This window comes from Anopheles funestus, chromosome X, assembly GCF_943734845.2.
Source record: "Anopheles funestus chromosome X, idAnoFuneDA-416_04, whole genome shotgun sequence".
NCBI classification, from domain to species: domain Eukaryota; kingdom Metazoa; phylum Arthropoda; class Insecta; order Diptera; family Culicidae; genus Anopheles; species Anopheles funestus.
The window spans coordinates 19661629-19680454 of record NC_064597.1 but is presented as its reverse complement, the minus strand read 5'-3'; the positions used below and the strand labels follow the sequence as shown (position 1 = coordinate 19680454).

Here is an 18826-nt window from a genome sequence, read left to right as displayed (position 1 = left end):
GTTTAAAAAATATTCCGAGTTTCAAAGCGTTACGTTAGAACCTAACAAATATCATATTATAGGGATAAAAACACGTTTTGATAATGGCGATTTTTACATCGAAAAAGAAATATTTCCTAGCGTATTCATTGTACCCGGTGTATACAAATCAAACAATCATGTAGCCAATGTCGTAATTTGCAATAATAATGAGTCGAAAATTACATGCGATTTGGAAAAAGCTTTTGAATTTGAATGTAATAACTTTGATAAAGTATGAGCTTGTGTATCAGCATGAAGGGGAATCTCAAACAGATGCGATGATTTCCTTCTCAAAGCTAAGATAGATCATTTGAATCCAGAAGAGAAAACAAAGCGAGAGAAATTAATTTTGAGTTTTCGAGATACTTTCTGGATATTCCACCAGGGGTGTTACGATGTAACCGTGCCGACGAACCGCATGGTAACGGTTATAGCAGAACAATGGTAGGGAAATATAAACAAACCTGACAGGATAGGGTAGGATGTAGGCACCTTGGCTGTCAAAGTGACAATATAGGAATTTCGAACATGATCGAAAGGGCAATGATCGGAGCGAAACGAGAGCGCAACGGCCATCGCGGGAAAAAAGGGATATAAGGAGCGTGCGTAGGGCAAACGGCCTCTGCGCATTATAAACCGTCCAAGTACCGCGTTTTTAAAAACCCCGCCACAGAGTAAAATAAAAGTGTTATACGAATTATAACATATTGATTGTTGCGTCGTTATTTAAACGGTAAATCACGAGCGTAGAGAGTTGCGTTTGCAACATTTTTTTAAAAACGCGATTGTTACGTTATTACAACGCGTAGTTACATTATTACAACGCGTAGTTTATCGCGATTCATAACTCGTTACGTCGTGAGTGTAAGTGAAGTGAAGCTTGCAGAATGTCCCGTACACCGATCCCGAATCAAGGAGCGCCTATTTGCGAAGGGCTGGAGCTGCTTCCCCCCTCCGTCAGTAGACCAAGCAGCATCCGTGGATCCGGCAGGAACAGCACAGATCCGTTGGCCAATTCAACGATCAGGCCTACGTAAGCTGGACGGGCATCATCGAGGCCATCCTCGAGGGCGTCATCTACGCGAAATGAGACACTGAACGAGTTAGTAAGGAGAGCTCGCGAAGCCAAGCGCGAGCTGCAAGCGATCGAACGTGAAATAGCGGAAGTTGTGGTGGACACAACTTCGTCGATTGCTGAAAAGGAAGACGAAATTGATCAGTGGCTACGTGATACGGACCGTATAGGTGAAACTGATCAAAGGCAACCAGTGGTTCGTGCCCAAGCCACCGCCAAAAGGCCGGTACAACCGCAGAGTAGTTTCCTCCCGCCTTACATTATCGATGTGCCGCCAAGGAATACGTCCGTAAGGAACCCCGCAGCACGATCTACGGCGATCGAGGAGGAAATGGAGAGGATAGACAAGCAGTGCGAACAACAGCTGCTTGAAGAGAGATTGCTCGCAATTGAACGATGTGAGCAACGCCGTATGGCCGAAAAGAAACGGCTGCTGGAAGAATCTATGCGTCCGACTACAAGCAGTCCAAAGCCGCGTGTTGAACCATATAGACCGGCCGTTAGTTTTGTGCCTGTTAAGCCGGCAGAAACTACACGACAATCGGCATATAACAATACAACTAGTTTTCCGACGTTTAGTCAGTGCCAGATCTCGGCGAGAAAGTGCACGAGCAAAGAGCTTCCAGCATTCAGTGGCAACCCGAAGGAGTGGATGGCCTTCATATCGTATTACGAGCACTCCACTGCGATATGCGGCTATACCAACGGAGAGAACATGCTGCGGCTACAAGCGTGTTTGAAAGGGAAGGCGCGTGAAGCAGTTGCCAGCTGTTTGTTATATCCTGACAGCGTTCCGGAGGCCATCGAGATCCTGAAAGAGTGTTATGGACGTCCCGAACTAGTGGTGAACACGCTGATGGCCAACATAAGACGCACGCCGCCTATAAAGGACGACAGCTTCGACACGTTGGTGGATTATGGTGTGGCTGTGCGGAATTTCTGCGCATCTATTACGGGTTCCGGACTGCACAACTACTTTGATGGAGGACCGCTGTTAGAGGAGCTCGTGGACAAGCTGCCGCCGTACGTGAGGCTGAACTGGTATTACTACCAAAACGGTCATACGCACGTCACTTTGGCGACATTCAACGAATGGACGAAGGAGCTAGTGCGCGCTGCCAGCAGAGGGGTCAAGCATACTACCGGTCATAAGGATGTAAAAACTGACAATAGCCATCGTCAGCACGACCGTAAGTACGCTCACCAAAACGTTCATTCCACAGGTCCAGTAATAAAACCAGCAGCCAAACCAACAGTGGCTGAGTGTGATACTAAGCGTTGCGATGGATGTCAGGAGAGTGGCCATGAATTGTCCGATTGCAGTAAACTCCAGAGCATGAGTGTCAGTTCTCGTTGGACACTTATTAAGCGTGAAGGTATTTGCAGGACGTGTCTTCGCAAACATCAAGGTTCTTGCACGGTTGACACGTTATGTGGAGTAAGTGGATGCGAACGTCGGCATCATCGATTGCTGCACTCAGCGAACAGCAACCAGTTCCATCCTGGCGCCCGACAGGAAGCAGGTCGGGTTAATACTAACTGCAACGTGCACGATGCTGCATCCGGAGGTGTGATGCTGAAGTATGTTCCGGTTACGCTTCACGGTAATGGTACGAAGGTTGACACCATCGCACTTCTCGACGACGGATCCTCGGCCACTTTCATGGAGGATGATCTGCTCAGAGAGCTGGGGATTAGTGGCAAACCTCGCCCTTTGTGTATATCGTGGACCGGGAACCAGACCAGAGTCGAGGACGAATCAGTGGAATTATCCGTGAAGATATCCGGCACCGGGGCATCCAATGTGTACGACATGCCTGCGGTACATACTGTTCGTACTCTCGGGCTGAGTAAGCAGTCATTGATTCCGGCGCAGTTAGCAGCCAAATATAAGCATCTGATGGGACTGCCGTTACCGTCATTTAAAAATGCTTCAGCAAGAGTGCTCATTGGTGTCGACAACTATTTCCTGTCCCAAACGTTAAAAACCGTCGAGAGAGGGGCAGATGAGCCAGCAGCATCGAAGACTCGACTTGGTTGGGTGGTATATGGACCATGCAGAACTTCGACAAGCACGGCAGATACCATGAAAGACATGAACGTGCATATTTGTCCCTGCAGTAAAGAAAGGGATGATGAAATGGATCGAGCGTTAAGGAGATACTTCTCTTTTGAGTCGTTGGGAGTGTATCATCCTGCTAAGTCCTTACGCTCCAATGATGAAGAACGCGCGCTCAACATTCTTACTTCCACCGTGCGGCTACTAGACAGACGCTATGAAGCAGGTCTCCTGTGGAAATTTGAATCTACCAAGCTGCCAGATAGCCGTGCAATGGCGTTGAAGCGTCATGACTGCTTGGAACGAAAGTTACGCCGCGACCCAGTGCTAGCTCAAGCAATGCACACAAAAATCCAGGAGTACGAACAGAGCGGGTATATAAGAAAACTCTCCCAGACTGAGCAAAGCATCAAAGAGCCACATGATTGGTATTTACCGATCTTTCCCGTCATCAATCCGAACAAGCCGGGAAAAGTTCGAATTGTGTTTGATGCTGCGGCTAAAGTAAATGGAATCAGTCTAAACTCTGTTCTACTTACAGGACCGGACCAGCTCGTAGGACTACTGACTGTCCTTTATAAATTCCGCGAGTATAAGGTTGCAGTGACCGGGGACATACGCGAAATGTTTTTTCAAGTTCGCATGAACAAGCGCGACCAACGTAGCCAAATGTTTTTCTGGAACGACGGGAAAATTGGCAGCACACCACAAGCATATGTACTATGTGTGATGACATTTGGAGCCGCATGTTCACCCAGCACTGTCCATTATGTAAAAAATACCAATGCTGATCGGTTTCTTGACGGATATCCACGGGCAGTCGAGTGCATTAAATATGAGCACTATGTGGATGACATGCTCGCCAGCATAGAAACCGAGGAAGAAGCCATTAAATTAGCACGTGATGTCCGTTTCGTTCACTCACAGGGCGGATTTGAAATCCGTAATTGGCTATCCAATTCAGCAAGAGTGAAGACCACGATGAACGGCACTGATTCGGAAAGCAACAACGTACCCATCGAAATGGAAATGGCTACAGAAAAGGTGCTTGGCATGTGGTGGAACACGGAGACGGATGTGTTCACCTTTAAAATCTCCAAACGATACGATCCGCAACTGATATTCGACGGTAGAGCACCTACAAAGAGAGAGATATTACGCCTTTTAATGTCAATTTATGATCCCATGGGTTTAATCGGTCACCTGTTAATGTACCTGAAAATCCTACTTCAAGAGGTCTGGCGTACTAAGATCATGTGGGACGAAGAAATCGTTGGTATCTTGCTTGAGAAGTGGCACGTGTAGTTATCCGTTCTACCCAGCATACAAGAAGTGAGCATTCCCAGATGTTACCGACAAACCACGACGGCCAAAGGCACGACAGTAGAACTACACGTCTTTTGTGATGCGAGCGAAAACGGAATGGCTGCTGTCGCCTATTTTAGGTTTGAAGGAAGTGGGTTGATAGAGTGTGCATTGGTGGGCTCGAAGACAAAGGTCGCTCCGTTGACGTTTACGTCCATACCACGGTTGGAGCTACAGGCTGCAGTACTACGCTTAGCAAACACGATTAAAAATTCGCATCGTCTACATATCACACGTGAAGTATTTTGGACTGATTCGAAGACGGTCATGTGCTGGATCAATTCGGACCATCGCAGATACAGTCAGTTTGTCGCCGTACGTATAAGCGAGATTGTAGAAACGACAAATGCAGCTAACTGGAATTGGATATCCACCAAGACCAATGTAGCCGACGAGGGCACTAAGTGGCAAAAACTACCCGACCTTAATCCAGGCAGCAGATGGTTCCGCGGACCCGATTTCCTCTGGAAACCAACCAACCTGTGGCCGAATACTAAGATGGAATCGAGTGAGACGGATGAAGAAGTGCGCCACCAGTTGCTTCATCACACACTAGACTCACCGCTGATAGATTTCACTCGATTTTCTAAGTGGAAGAGACTGCAGAGGACAGTTGCGTACGTTTACCGTTTTATGCGTAACTGTCAAGCAAGAACATCGAAGGGGGCCAAGCAAACTGGAGCGTTGGCGCAAGAAGAATTGGAGTTTGCGGAATATGCAATATACCGACAAATTCAAAACGAAGAATATGCGGATGATCTTCGGCGACTAAGCGATGGTGAGCTACAAAGGCATCCGTGGAAGCAGCCAATTAAAAAATCGAGCACGTTATATAAACTGAGTCCGTTAGTCGACAAGCACGGAATCCTTCGTATGAAGGGAAGGATCGACAAATGCGTGTGGGTTGGCGATGATACAAAAAGACCGATTATAATTCCAAATCGTCACTATGTAACCGGCCTGTTGATCAGCTGGTTTCACGAAAACTATCGGCATGCAAACCATCAGACGGCGATTAATGAAATTCGGTTAAAGTACCATATCCCACAACTGAAAGCCACCTATAGCCGAGTGTGCCGTAATTGTCAACACTGCAAGGTGCATCGTGCTATTCCACAGAATCCTGCGATGGGAAATCTACCATATCAGCGATTGGCTGCATTTCAACACCCTTTCTCCTACACCGGAATCGACTATTTCGGACCGATGATCGTCGCAGTGGGCCGAAGGACTGAAAAACGGTGGGGAGTCATTTTTACTTGCCTCACTACCAGAGGCATTCACATCGAGGTTGCGAACAGCATTTCCACCGATTCTTGCGTTTTCGCAATACGCAATTTTACGGCCAGGAAGGGTATGCCGCTAGAATTTGTTAGTGATCGAGGCACTAACTTTGTCGGCGCATCACGCGAGCTTAAGGAAGCGTGTGCGCTAATCGATTTGGAGCGGTTGATGGCTGAGTTTGTGCACCCTGGGACGAAATGGACGTTCAACCCACCAGCAGCACCCCACTTTGGCGGGTCATGGGAGCGACTGATCCAATCAGTGAAGAAAACGCTTTCGTCCTTCAATCTACCCCATCACCCCACAGATGAGCTGCTCCGGGCTAGGTTGAGTGAAGTCGAGCTGATAGTGAATTCGCGGCCACTGACGGATGTTCCGGTTGAGGACGAGGCCGATCCACCACTAACGCCTAATCACTTTATTTTAGGAAGTTCAAACGGAAGCAAGCCACCGATACCGTTCGATGATTCCATCCCATCTGTACGTAGGTCCTGGAAGTCAGCACAGCAGTTTGCAGATATGTTTTGGAAACGATGGGTGAACGAGTACCTACCGACGTTGACGAGACGAACAAAGTGGTTTCAGCCGACAAAACCGCTGGAGGAGGGCGACCTGGTGCTGATCGCAGACGGGAACAATCCTAGAAACTGCTGGCCAAGGGGACGGATTGTCAAAGTGTGTCGTACTATCGACAATCAGGTGCGTCGCGTGACGGTACAAACGTTAAGTGGTTTATTGGAGAGGCCAGCGGTGAATATCGCACTATTGGACGTCGGCACAATGAAGGTAGGCCACTAAAGTGGCATACCGGTGGGGAGAATGTTACGATGTAACCGTGCCGACGAACCGCATGGTAACGGTTATAGCAGAACAATGGTAGGGAAATATAAACAAACCTGACAGGATAGGGTAGGATGTAGGCACCTTGGCTGTCAAAGTGACAATATAGGAATTTCGAACATGATCGAAAGGGCAATGATCGGAGCGAAACGAGAGCGCAACGGCCATCGCGGGAAAAAAAGGGATATAAGGAGCGTGCGTAGGGCAAACGGCCTCTGCGCATTATAAACCGTCCAAGTACCGCGTTTTTAAAAACCCCGCCACAGAGTAAAATAAAAGTGTTATACGAATTATAACATATTGATTGTTGCGTCGTTATTTAAACGGTAAATCACGGGCGTAGAGAGTTGCGTTTGCAACAAGGGGGAAGCAATGGACGAGTCGAAGGATTATTCTTTTTTTTGTCTTTTCTAGGACCACCACGTCAGTCCGTTAAGGTAGCGTTAAGGCAACAAACTCACTTTCGCCTGTCATAGCCGCTTACGCTACCCGTCAGCGCGCTATCCGTCTCTTTTTCTCCCTCGCTCTCCCTGTCTCTCTCATATCCCTGACAGTAGCCACTCTCTCCTGGCTCTTCCGTCTAGTACGGAACACTTTCTTTGTTGAGGGAAACAAATTATCTTTCACCAATGCCATTAAACATCGCATAAATACGACGGATGATATACCGGTATGCACAAAATCATATCGATACCCATATTGTCATAAAGAGGAGGTACAGCACCAAATTGACAAACTGTTAGAACAAGGCATTATTCGACCATCCAATAGTCCATGGTCTTCGCCAATCTGGATCGTACCAAAAAAGGTACTGTACAAGGTGTACCTAAATGGCGACTTGTAATAGATTATAGGAAAGTAAATCAAAAAACCGTTAGTGATCGCTATCCTATCCCCAACATAACAGAAATTTTGGATAAACTTGGCAGGAGTATGTATTTTACTACTCTTGACCTTGCCTCTGGTTTTCATCAGATAGAGGTTTACGAAAAGGACATCCCTAAAACGGCGTTTAGCGTTGACAAAGGTCATTGCGAATTTGTTAGAATGCCATTCGGCCTGAAAAAACGCGCCGTCGACATTACAAAGAGTACTAGATAACATCCTTAAGCCTCACATCGGTAAACAATGTCTCATATACATGGATGGCATAATAGTATTCTCGACTAGCCTACAAGAACACCTGATAAATTTGAGGGAAATATTTGAATCGTTAAAAAAGTATGATCTTAAAATTTAGCTTGAAAAATCAGAATTTTTACGTAAGGAAGTATCATTTCTTGGCCATATCGTTACTCCAGAGGGTGTAAAACCTAATCCTGAGAAAATATCAGTAATCCAAAACTGGCCAATCCCAAGAAATGAAAAAAATCTCAAGGCTTTCCTAGGAGTAATTGGTTACTGCAGGAAATTCATTAAGGATTTCGCTAAGATTACGAAACCACTTACTACACAGTTACGAAAAGGAGAATCTTTCGACGTAACTAAAGAGTACATATCTGCTTTTGATAGATGTAGACAAATGCTAAGCAGCAGTCAGATCTTAATTTATCCCGATTTTGAAAAGTCATTTATACTCACTACAGATAAGAGTTTTGTCTCAAGGAAGTATTGGGAAAGATAAACCAATAGCGTTTGCCTCACGAACCCTCAACAAACACGAGGAAAACTATTGAACAATTGAAAAAGAATTATTAGCCATAGATTGGACATGTAAATATAATGTCAATGTTTCGCATTGGCAACGGAGCAATGCCATAGATCCTTCAAGGCTCAGGATTTTTGAATACATACATCGAATTACACAGAAAAGATTTTGGAGTTGAATTTATTCTTATCCCTAAATCACCCAGTGTAGAGATCTAAAGCAAATCCTTGGCGGGTAGCGAACTTTAGACACTTCTACACATTCCCCGGTGTATTTAGAATTATTGCTGGTTTTTGGTACCTCTCCCCCTGACTCCATAAGCTATGTCTCTTGGCTTGTCCAACGACTAGTCTTGTTCCTTCTTCCTTATTTCCTTCCTCTCACAAGAGTTGGTTAGTTCGGCGTGTCCAACAGCCAATCTCGTTCCCTTTCCTTCCTCCTTTGGTACCAAACTTTCCGGAGTAGGCCGTACCTTACACAACCTTAACAGAGATCTTTCTTTGTTTTAAGAGAAAATATAATGACTTAACTTATAAGGAAATTTATAAAATAACAACCACTCTATACAATTCCAGTATTCACAATGCGACATAACTAAAAACCTGTTGAAGTTTTTTTTGGTATAAAAGAAAACGACGAAAGGCCATTTGAAATGGATAAAATGTTGGAAGATATAAATAAGTTGTTCGATGATGTTAAGCTCCAACTGCAAAAATATCAACATAAAGCATTGAAAAACAAAATGTGCAAAGGAAAAATGAACCAACATCCGAGGAAAATGAATCAGTCTACAACAAACAGCAAGGAATCAGGGATAAGCGAAAGGCAAAGTTTAACAAAGTAACCGTAAGACAAAATCGAAGGAAAACATTTGTTGGTAGTAAGTTTATCAGGTTACATAAGTCTTTGGGGGGTTATTCCGTAGTTCGGAGCCCTTGTATTTGTTCTTCCTTCCTTCTTTGTCGATTGGTACTTGGCCACTTCTTTGGTCGTCCTTCGGTCTTCCTTCGGGGCTGCAGCGAGATGCTTGTCGGTTGACGGTATAACGATAACTAACTTAGTTCGGACATGCCGCCGCTTTTATATTGTGCTGGCCATGTCTCGAACTTTCCTATTTCCGTGTTTTTGAACGATTTCGTGTTTGATCCTGTCTGTTTTCGCATATTCTTTTGTTCCCCTAAGTCCTTTGTTACTTGTTCGCACCATATGGCACCCACTAGACAATTTTGCTTGTTCTCGTTATTGACCCTAGATGGCGCTTCTCTGTGTCCTGGCTATTGGCTATTGGTCGCCACAAGTCTAATGTTGAACGAAAACCGAAGATATGATGAATGTTAGCTAAACACAACACACTCAGAAAAATGTACAAGGCATACAGTTAGACTCGATAAAGCGAGGACGCTCGATCTTCAACTCCCGGACCTGGTATAGTACTACTGGAGAGTACCGTACCAAGTTATATACGTAGTATTTTCATTCGGTAAGTCTCTCCGGTCATGGTAGAGACTGATCGACAGCATCCGGCTCGCTCTCTTCTGTTCGGACCGTCAAACGATACACATCGAGATGATTAGGAGCTCATCATTAGTTTTTTTTTAAAGTGGCAGTGGCTGATTAATAAAAGCTACAACAGGATCCGCCTAAGGCATTCGCGACACGTAGGTTTATCCGTCGTGTGAGTTGAGGTTCCCCCCGCCTACTATAATACCACGTGAATACCTGGTACGCGCTTCCAAACACGACGTTTTACCCTAACTTTCGAAAAGAGATCGCTTTGGATCAACGTCTCTTAATGGTTTTATTCGCGTTTCAATAGGAAAAAAACGAGAAACAAGTGAATTTGTGTTAGTGCTTTTGTTCTGTGAATGTGGCATGCTAGAGAAAACCACATAAATTCTGAAAGCTTTTATCCTCTATTTCATCTATTTCAGGTTCTATTTCATCCTCATCAGCATCAAACCACGAGTAGGTGTGCATTTCAACTGCAGTTACACTGGAACTATCTCTCAATAGTCTCTCGATAAAGTGTAACGAGATGGAACAAACCATTTTAGAGCAGCTATCCGTAATGCAAATTGCTATGCAGCATTTAATGCAACGGCAAATCTCTTTAGAAACATCCTTAAATAAACCACATGTGGAGGATCAACTAGATCGGTCATTGAACCCGTGTACAGCAACCCGAAAGAACGATTTTTTTGTAATACCGGACCCTGTGAAAGAGCTATCAACCTTCGATGGTAATAAAAAACAACTTTCGGCATGGATCGCCAAAGTTGAAACTACTCTAAACATTTTCAGAGCCATGGTACCCGAAGACGTATTTAAGTTGTACGAAATTGTAGTCAGTGGTAAATTGACAGAGAAAGCAAACGACGCCGTTTGCCAGGAAGGAAATCCCCATGAGTTCGAAAAAATAAAGAAAATTTTGACTGACGCTGGTTATGGAACATAACGGTGTTTCAAACCGTCAAGCGAGGATGCGTTAATCCGCTTTTCAAAATTCAAAATAATACGTGCGTTTTGATACGCACTTGACCCGATGACCTCGTGTTCGCACGTCAGATATCGATGTGTCATATGGGAGCGTGCGTGGGAGAGAATTTGATGCGTAAAATTCTCTCACCGCATCCTGCGTGAGTTAGTATTTAAGCTGCGTGCGATCGATGATATGCTCTCTTATTCGGTGCGTTAATTGCTAAACAAAGCAAGTGGCAATAAATTGTAACGAGTTTTAATTGATCGAATCGCTCTTTATTTTTCTTTAACGGACGGCTACGTGTGCGTAAAACATTGGTGACCCCGACGTGATTCGCTGCGTGTGATTTCGCGAGTTCGCGTTTGTTTTAAATAAAGTGCTTTTGCCTGTTGCGTGACGTACGTTGTCGTTCTTTGCGGCATTAGACGTTCTCAATTGTGCTACGTGCGAGTGCCAATGTCGACGGAGGACAAAATTATGGAGGATGATCAGAAGATGATGAAAGAAGCGTCTCGCCAGCTAACATCGCTGGAAGGCGCAATGGGAAAGTATTTAGCGCAGGCTCGTGAAGGGAACATGTCCCAATCCATGGCCAAGATCAAGGAGGAGCTCCTCAATGATCTATGGGCCGAAGGAAATAGGGCACCGTTACGTTTAGAGGCGATAGCGGGTCCACAGCCGCGTCGTGAAACTTTTATGGAAGCTTACGCTCAAGCTAAGTGCGAGCTGAAGAAACTGATGGTGTTTGAAGCCCCACCTGCCTCTCAGTTCGACGTAACGCTTGCTTCAGCTCCTTCTCGTTCGGATCATCTGCCGCGAATTGAACTACCGAAGTTCAACGGTGATCCGTCGGAATTGCCAGCGTTCGCGGGGCGCTTCGAGAAGCGCATTGCGGGCCTTACCGGAGACGCCGAACGGTACGCGTTTTTGGTGAAGTGCTTTGACCGGTGTGAAATCGCTCGAAATAGTTGCGAGGCGTTCGAAAACGCTGGCATGCCTTTTGATAAGGCATGGCAGAAGCTCGAAGAGCGGTTTTATAAAAAGCGCGTGGCTTTCCTCGGTCATTTTCGGCACATAACAAACCTGCCCAAGATGACTACGGCGTCATCTAATGGGCTGATGAAAATAATCGACGTGGTTGAAACGTCGCTTTCAGCTGCAAGACAGATTGCAGGCGAATCGGGGCGTAAGCCTAGCGTGGGAGAGGACAGTCTGCTGGTCACTATAGTGATGTCAAAGCTGGACGATGAGACCATCACAAGGATCTCACGCAGGCTGGACGCTCAAACCATTCCTACGTGGAAGGAATTGCGCGACGAGCTCGACAGATTGTCGAGCTTGATCTATTATGAACCGCGTAGGGCCGCAATCCGTGCAGATCGTGATTGTAATAGTGCAAAGGTGCGACCAGCAAGAGCGATGCTTGCTGCCACGGTCGATCCAGGAAGCAACCGACAGTCGACAAGTGCGCGAACCCCGCGAGTGAGTGTTGCTACAGTGGACCGCCGGGAAAGCATTCGACGGTGTTACGCGTGTGATAAACAGGGCCATGTGGGCCCACAGTGTCCCGAACTGCAAACTCGATACGTACGAGCGAGTAAATTACGTAATGGGTAAAGGTAAGTGCGTGAACTGTTTTTCCAGTCAGCACGCCGCTGCGCAATGCCCAAGTGAGAAAAGGTGCCAAATCGCTATATAAATTCTACTCGTGCAGTAACGCAGCGTTACTGCAGTGTTGGCATATCGGTTTTTCTAAGGCACTGTTGTAAAACTATAATTTGCCCAATATGAAAGCTCAATCAACAAACCCTGCATGTTCACTAGATTGATGTGGTTTTTTGGTTGTTGTGCAGGATCTAAGCCTACTTCAACTTATAGAAATGTGAATCGATACGGTCAAATGCTCAAAACGATGGTTTACGGTAGGACGATGCTAAATATTCCTTAGTAGGCTGGATTAACAAATGGTACAATTGGTGCGGTTTCCAGAGTGTGTTGGCCAAGTGAAAGTATTCAAGAAAGCAAAAGGAACTGCATTTTTCCACCAGAATATTATTTGGAAGCAATTACACGAAGATTTTACATTTTTGAATTACTAAGCGGAATTGTAGAATGGTTGTGGCGCCGGTATCTACACCACAGGACCAGGATTCCAATCCTATCCGGGCCAAAGCCCCGTACGCAGGACCGACAGTCTCGCTACGGGTAAATGAAGTCAAGGAAAGGCAGCAATGACAGGCCAAGACCTCTTGAAGTTGTAAGGAATTTTAAAAAGGAAGGAGAGTGAAATCAATACCAGGTGTTGCCTGTCCAGGACAAAAGCAGTAGCTGATGAAGATGTTGATAATATTACTAGGATCGGGGAACCGGGCCACCGGGCCGCAATTGACCACAGCCAATTTTGAAAAACAGCGAAAACATCCATTAATATAGTGAGTTAAACTGATCTCATGCGTTGTCGGTAAGGGTAAGGAATGTTGGAATTTCCTTAGACATTTTATTCAACAAGTTTCTATATTTTTTGGTTGTAGAAAACGGAATACATGTCTGCGCTACGAAAATATTCCTTTTCCGTGGTCGATCCTACAAAGACACACTATGAAATCAAGATTGAAGAGACGTCCAGTGTGCCTCAATGGTAGTTTTCTCAGCCTTCTAACAAAATTTTCCATACTTGAATTTTACCTATTTTGGCGATTGTATTAGAATTATTGTGCGCAATTCTACGGAGCCAAGTCCGTTACGCAAATGGATAGTAAATTGGAAATTTTAGATGGTTGAAAAGATGCAATTCCACGATGGCCGGGTTGAAATTGGACGTGACCAACTTTCGAATCAGCAAAAAGAACGTATAATTCTCAAATCGGATCGTTTCTCTTGGTTATAGCAGATGAAACACATATGATGTTCGAAGTAAATTGGCATATTCAGTAAGGCTGGATTTAACTGTAAGTATCGTAGTATCGTCAAAGTTTACCGCTGTATCGACACAACACTGGTCAAGTATTGAAAACGCTGCCCTTGATGCTTAATAACTAACTAAGTGCTTCGTTTGGGGAACGCGTTTGAGGTTAGAACCCGGCAAATCCATGCAGATAACAGGTCGCAATGATATCCTTCTGCATGTGACGAAAACTCAATAGAATCGGCATTACGTAGATCTCTTGCGTAGCCCTGTAACCGGGCCAATTAACTAGTGTGTAGCAAAAAGCACCACACGATGCTTCATATGGAAAGTAACGATTCAGCGAAGTGACGATTATGTTGCGAGTTTTTTCGTACAAATTTCGTGTCTCCGTGTCCTGGTTACCTGCCTCCCTCAGTACGTTCCCGTTCGTGCTCCGTGCTCCGCCCTCGCTTCGTGCCACCATCTTCGAGTGCTGGTGGTGCATTTCCAGCGATGGCCGATCCACGCGGTCGGTGTGTAACGTCGTCGCGTGGTGTCCAGCGTTCGTGCTCCGTGCCTCGTCCTCACTTCGTGCCGCAATCTTCAAGTGCTGGTGGTGCATTTCCAGCGATGGCCGATCCACGCGGTCGGTGTGTAACGTCGTCGCGTGGTGTCCAGCGTTTGTGCTCCGTGCCCCGTTCTCGCTTCGTGCCGCCATCTTCAGGTGCTGGTGGTGCATTTCCAGCGATGGCCGATCCACGCGGTCGGTGTGTAACGCCGTCACGTGGTGTCCAGCGTTCGTGCTCCGTGTTGCCTGCGTCGCACTCCAGCTCAACGACAACTAGCAGCGTCCATAGCTTGGACAATTACGTCTTGTTGGCAACCGTCGCTGTGCCGATTGAGGACGGGATGGGTAAATGGCAACGGATCCGCTGTCTACTTGACTCTGGTTGTCAAATCCAAGCCATCACTGCGACTGCCGCCAAGCGGTTGAAACTAACGCTGCTACCAGGACGTTTAACTTTAATGGGGATTAGTGGTAAACTCCCTGTATCGAACCAAGTCCGGGATAAAGTCATGGCAATTAATGGATCCTACCGTTTTAGCTCCAACTTCTACGTGATACCGGAACTTAGCACGCAACCCATTCGTAGCATCAAGCAGGACAAATTAAAACTTCCAGCTGGAAAACTACTTGCCGACGAGAGCTTTTGCAATCCTGGGCCGATTGACGCCATACTAGGTGCCGGGATATGCTTCGACTCGATTGGGTTAGGATTCCAGCGCCTACCCAACGGCCTTATCTTACAAAACTCCAAATTCGGATGGGTTGTTGGAGGTATGCTTCGAACCACCATGTCTACCAGTCCCTACGAGAAGAGTTGCCACAAGGCTACGTGCATCGATGACCTCAAAGTGAGCCTCGAACGGTTTTGGAATGTAGAGGAACTACCGTCTGAAGTTCCGGATCAGACAACGTTGAAGAACCACGAGCTTGAGGATCACTTCAAGCGACATATGAGAATCGCCGATGATGGGCGGTATATCGTCCGCATTCCCCTACGGGGGGAGTTGAACCAACTAGGCGACTCCATCGAGCAGGCACAGCGACGATTACTGTCTTTGGAACGAAAGTTGTCCCGGCACGAACCAACCTACGTGGAGTATCGAAAGTTCATGCGCGAGTACCTCGAACTAGGACACATGGCTGTTGTTCCCGCAGGCGAACTGCATAAGGTTCGCTACGTCATTCCACATTCGTGTGTGATTAAGCCTGACTCCACCACTACCAAGCTTCGTGTAGTCTTTGACGCGAGTGCGAAATCATCCAGCGGGATTTCACTCAATGACCTCCAAGCCATAGGTCCAGTAATTCAGCCGGACCTCCTTCACATATGGTTGTACTTCAGGACGCAGACAGTGGTTGTGACGGCTGACATAGCGAAAATGTACCGCCAAGTCTGGGTAGCTGAACCGGACACCTGGATGCAGTGCATATTATGGCGCGAAAAGACGAGCGATTCCGCACAAATGTACCGGTTACGTACTGTCACGTATGGTGAGGCTTCCTCCTCGTACCTTGCCTGTAGGGCGTTATACGAAGCCGGCGATGAAGTACGGTCACTTGATCCCAAAATCGCCGACGCCATTCAGCGGTCATTCTACGTGGATAACCTGTCCTTGGGTGCTGCAACGGCAGACGAGCTACGTGCGCTTAGTTCCGGTGTGGAACGCGCGCTCATGAATAGAGGGATGCCGCTGCGGAAATGGGCATCCAATGATCCTACAGTAATTAACGAGGTGCCAGAAGATCACCTTGATGCTACGGTGCAAATCGGCGATAGGCAGGCCATCAAAATGCTAGGTTTAGCATGGTGCCCTACCGAGGATACGTTCCAGCTGATCATCGACGACGACTTTCACCTGCCCGTAAGCTCCCTAACCAAGCGATGCCTGGTAGCAAGAATCGCAAAACTGTACGATCCGGTTGGCATCATGCACCCTGTGATCGTCACGGCAAAGATCCTCATGCAAGACTTGTGGCTCGACAATCTGACATGGGATGAGTGTGTACCACACCACGCAGTGGACAAGTGGAATGAGTTTACGGCTCAACTACCAATCCTTCGTCAGCTTCACATCCCAAGAATGGCATTACCAAGCGAAGCTGAAAATAGTATCCTGCATGGATTCTGCGATGCTTCAACAAAGGCATATGGATGCGCGATATACGCACGCTATGTGGATGGTAATGGAGACAGGCAGTCGCGACTGGTTTGCTCCAAATCAAGAGTAGCGCCTTTAAAGCAGCTGACGCTGCCTCGATTAGAACTCCAAGCAGCTCTATTGTTGGCAGAACTCTACGTGAGGATAAAGGACGTGTTTGGTACCCGAATCCAACAAACCAAATGGTGGACTGACTCGCAGGTCGTACTAGCCTGGATACGTTCCGACAACTCGAAATGGGATGTCTTAGTGAAAAATCGGGTAGGCAAAATACAGACTGCGACCGACGTTAACGACTGGCGTTATGTGCCAACGAAGCTCAATCCTGCGGACATCGTGTCTAGAGGACTTCCTGCCAGCAAATTGGTGAGATATGATACCATGAGATTCTGGTTAAACGGTCCGGACTTTGTCGTTACAGATTTATGCCCACAGCCTAATATTGACGACGTTGTAATGCAAGCTACGTCCTTCCCAAATGAAACACAACAAATGCATAAACTGGGATACGTTGTTTCTAAGGGGCCCCTTCAACACCTTAACCCTATAGTAAGGAATAATCTGATATGCGTACAGGGACGATTGGCGAATGCGGAAATGACGGATGGAGCGAGATTGCCGATTCTAGTACCGAAGTCCCATCCCTTTTCACGCACCATCATCCGATACTTGCACGAGCACAACTTCCACGCCGGAACGGAACTAGTGATGGCAGAATTTCGGACACGATTCTGGATGCGAGATCTTCGACGAACAGTAATCGGCGTGTTATCCCGATGTGTTGTATGCGTGCGTGCCAGGCCTAGGCAATACGAGCAACAAATGGGTCAACTACCAGCTGCCCGGGTGAACGTGTCTCCTGCTTTTACCCATACGGGGGTGGATTTGTGTGGACCTTTCGACGTAATCCCACATACCAAATCGAAGCCGTGGATTACAGTCTTCGTGTGTCTATTCGTCTGCTTCACGACTAAGGCGATCCACCTGGAAGTGGTTGAAAACCTATCTACGTCTGCTTTCATTTCAGCACTTCTTCGGTTTGTTTCCCTACGTGGGAGACCAGATGCGATCTACTCAGACAACGGCCGCAACTTCGTGGGGGCGGCTAAGGAGTTGAGTTCGCTACGCAAGGCATACAACAATCGCGCCTTCCAGGACGAGCTCGTGGGCTTAGCTGCCGAGAAGGGAATCCGGTTCTCCTTCATCCCACTGCGGAGCCCAAACTTCGGCGGTCTTTGGGAGGCCAATATAAAGGTGGCCAAACGGTTATTCAAATCCACCGCTAGAGGCGCTCAACTCAACTTGATCGAGTTGCAAACTTTGCTCCATCAAATTTCTGCAATTCTCAATTCCAGACCACTGACAGCCATCCACGCCAGTCCATGGACCATAGAAGCGCTCACGCCAGCGCACTTCTTGATCGCTCGAGCATCCTTCTCAATTCCCGCTACCATCCAGGACGATGACACGGACGGTGTCAAGACGAGATGGAAGCGCGTGCAAAAATTGGCTCAGCAATTTTGGTCACGCTGGCGAGCTGAGTACCTGTCGCAGCTGCGATGTAACGCCAAATGGACGAGACGAACACCCAACGTACAAGTAGGACAAATCGTGCTAGTGGGTTATGATAACCTCCCGGTCGGACGATGGCCATTGGGGGTGATCACGAAAACCTACGTGGGACCGGACGAAATGGTACGCGTTGCGGATATTCGCACAAACAGCGGTACCTACAAGCGAAACGTGCGGCTGTTGGCGCCACTTCCGATTGACGCTACGGAGAAGGACATCAACTGCACAGCTGCTGTTGAGCCGGCCCCTACAACGGTAGCGGGAAACTTGGATGACGAGTCTATGATGCAGCCTGCGATGGGTTCACGGTCGCGCTACGGGCAAGCTCCAACGACTCCAGCTAGTAGCTACGTGCGGCCTTTAAGTCCTGAACGAGAGGAAGACCCTCCACCTTCGTGTAACATTTGGGACGGTCGCTTGCGTCCCAAAGGGGGGAGAAATGGTTATGGAACATAACGTTGTTCCAAACCGTCAAGCGAGGATGCGTTAATCCGCTTTTCAAAATTCAAAATAATACGTGCGTTTTGATACGCACTTGACCCGATGACCTCGTGTTCGCACGTCAGATATCGATGTATCATATGGGAGCGTGCGTGGGAGAGAATTTGATGCGTAAAATTCTCTCACCGCATCCTGCGTGAGTTAGTATTTAAGCTGCGTGCGATCGATGATATGCTCTCTTGTTCGGTGCGTTAATTGCTAAACAAAGCAAGTGGCAATAAATTGTAACGAGTTTTAATTGATCGAATCGCTCTTTATTTTTCTTTAACGGACGGCTACGTGTGCGTAAAACAGACGCTTTTGGAGATCGACAGTATATTTCCAGATACAAGTGCCAACTTTGGCAATGGAAATTAACTAAAAACGTG

The 18826-nt window shown here is 46.8% G+C and overlaps 2 protein-coding genes across 2 annotated transcripts; both read left to right on the top strand.

Moving 5' to 3' along the window:
• Positions 1-1427: 1427 nt before the first annotated feature.
• Positions 1428-4460, top strand: LOC125764472 (uncharacterized). Its single transcript, XM_049428776.1, has 3 exons — positions 1428-2946; positions 4120-4284; positions 4390-4460. The coding sequence occupies exons 1-3, from the start codon at positions 1428-1430 to the stop codon at positions 4458-4460; spliced, it is 1755 nt and encodes a 584-aa protein (XP_049284733.1).
• A 10275-nt stretch (positions 4461-14735) lies between these two features.
• On the top strand, positions 14736-18413 carry LOC125764469 (uncharacterized). Its single transcript, XM_049428767.1, has one exon. It carries the CDS (start codon positions 14736-14738, stop codon positions 18411-18413), a length of 3678 nt encoding a protein of 1225 aa, XP_049284724.1.
• The last annotated feature ends 413 nt before the right edge of the window (positions 18414-18826 follow it).

Bases quoted from the DNA above. Each gene is read 5' to 3' on its own strand.
- LOC125764472 (XM_049428776.1), top strand. From the start codon at position 1,428: ATGGAGAGGATAGACAAGCAGTGCGAACAACAGCTGCTTGAAGAGAGA. The intron at 2,947-4,119 runs GTAAGCAGTCAT...TATCCAATTCAG, and splicing joins TGTTCGTACTCTCGGGCTGA to CAAGAGTGAAGACCACGATG. The intron at 4,285-4,389 runs GTAGAGCACCTA...TCCTACTTCAAG, and splicing joins TCCGCAACTGATATTCGACG to AGGTCTGGCGTACTAAGATC.
- LOC125764469 (XM_049428767.1), top strand. From the start codon at position 14,736: ATGGCAATTAATGGATCCTACCGTTTTAGCTCCAACTTCTACGTGATA.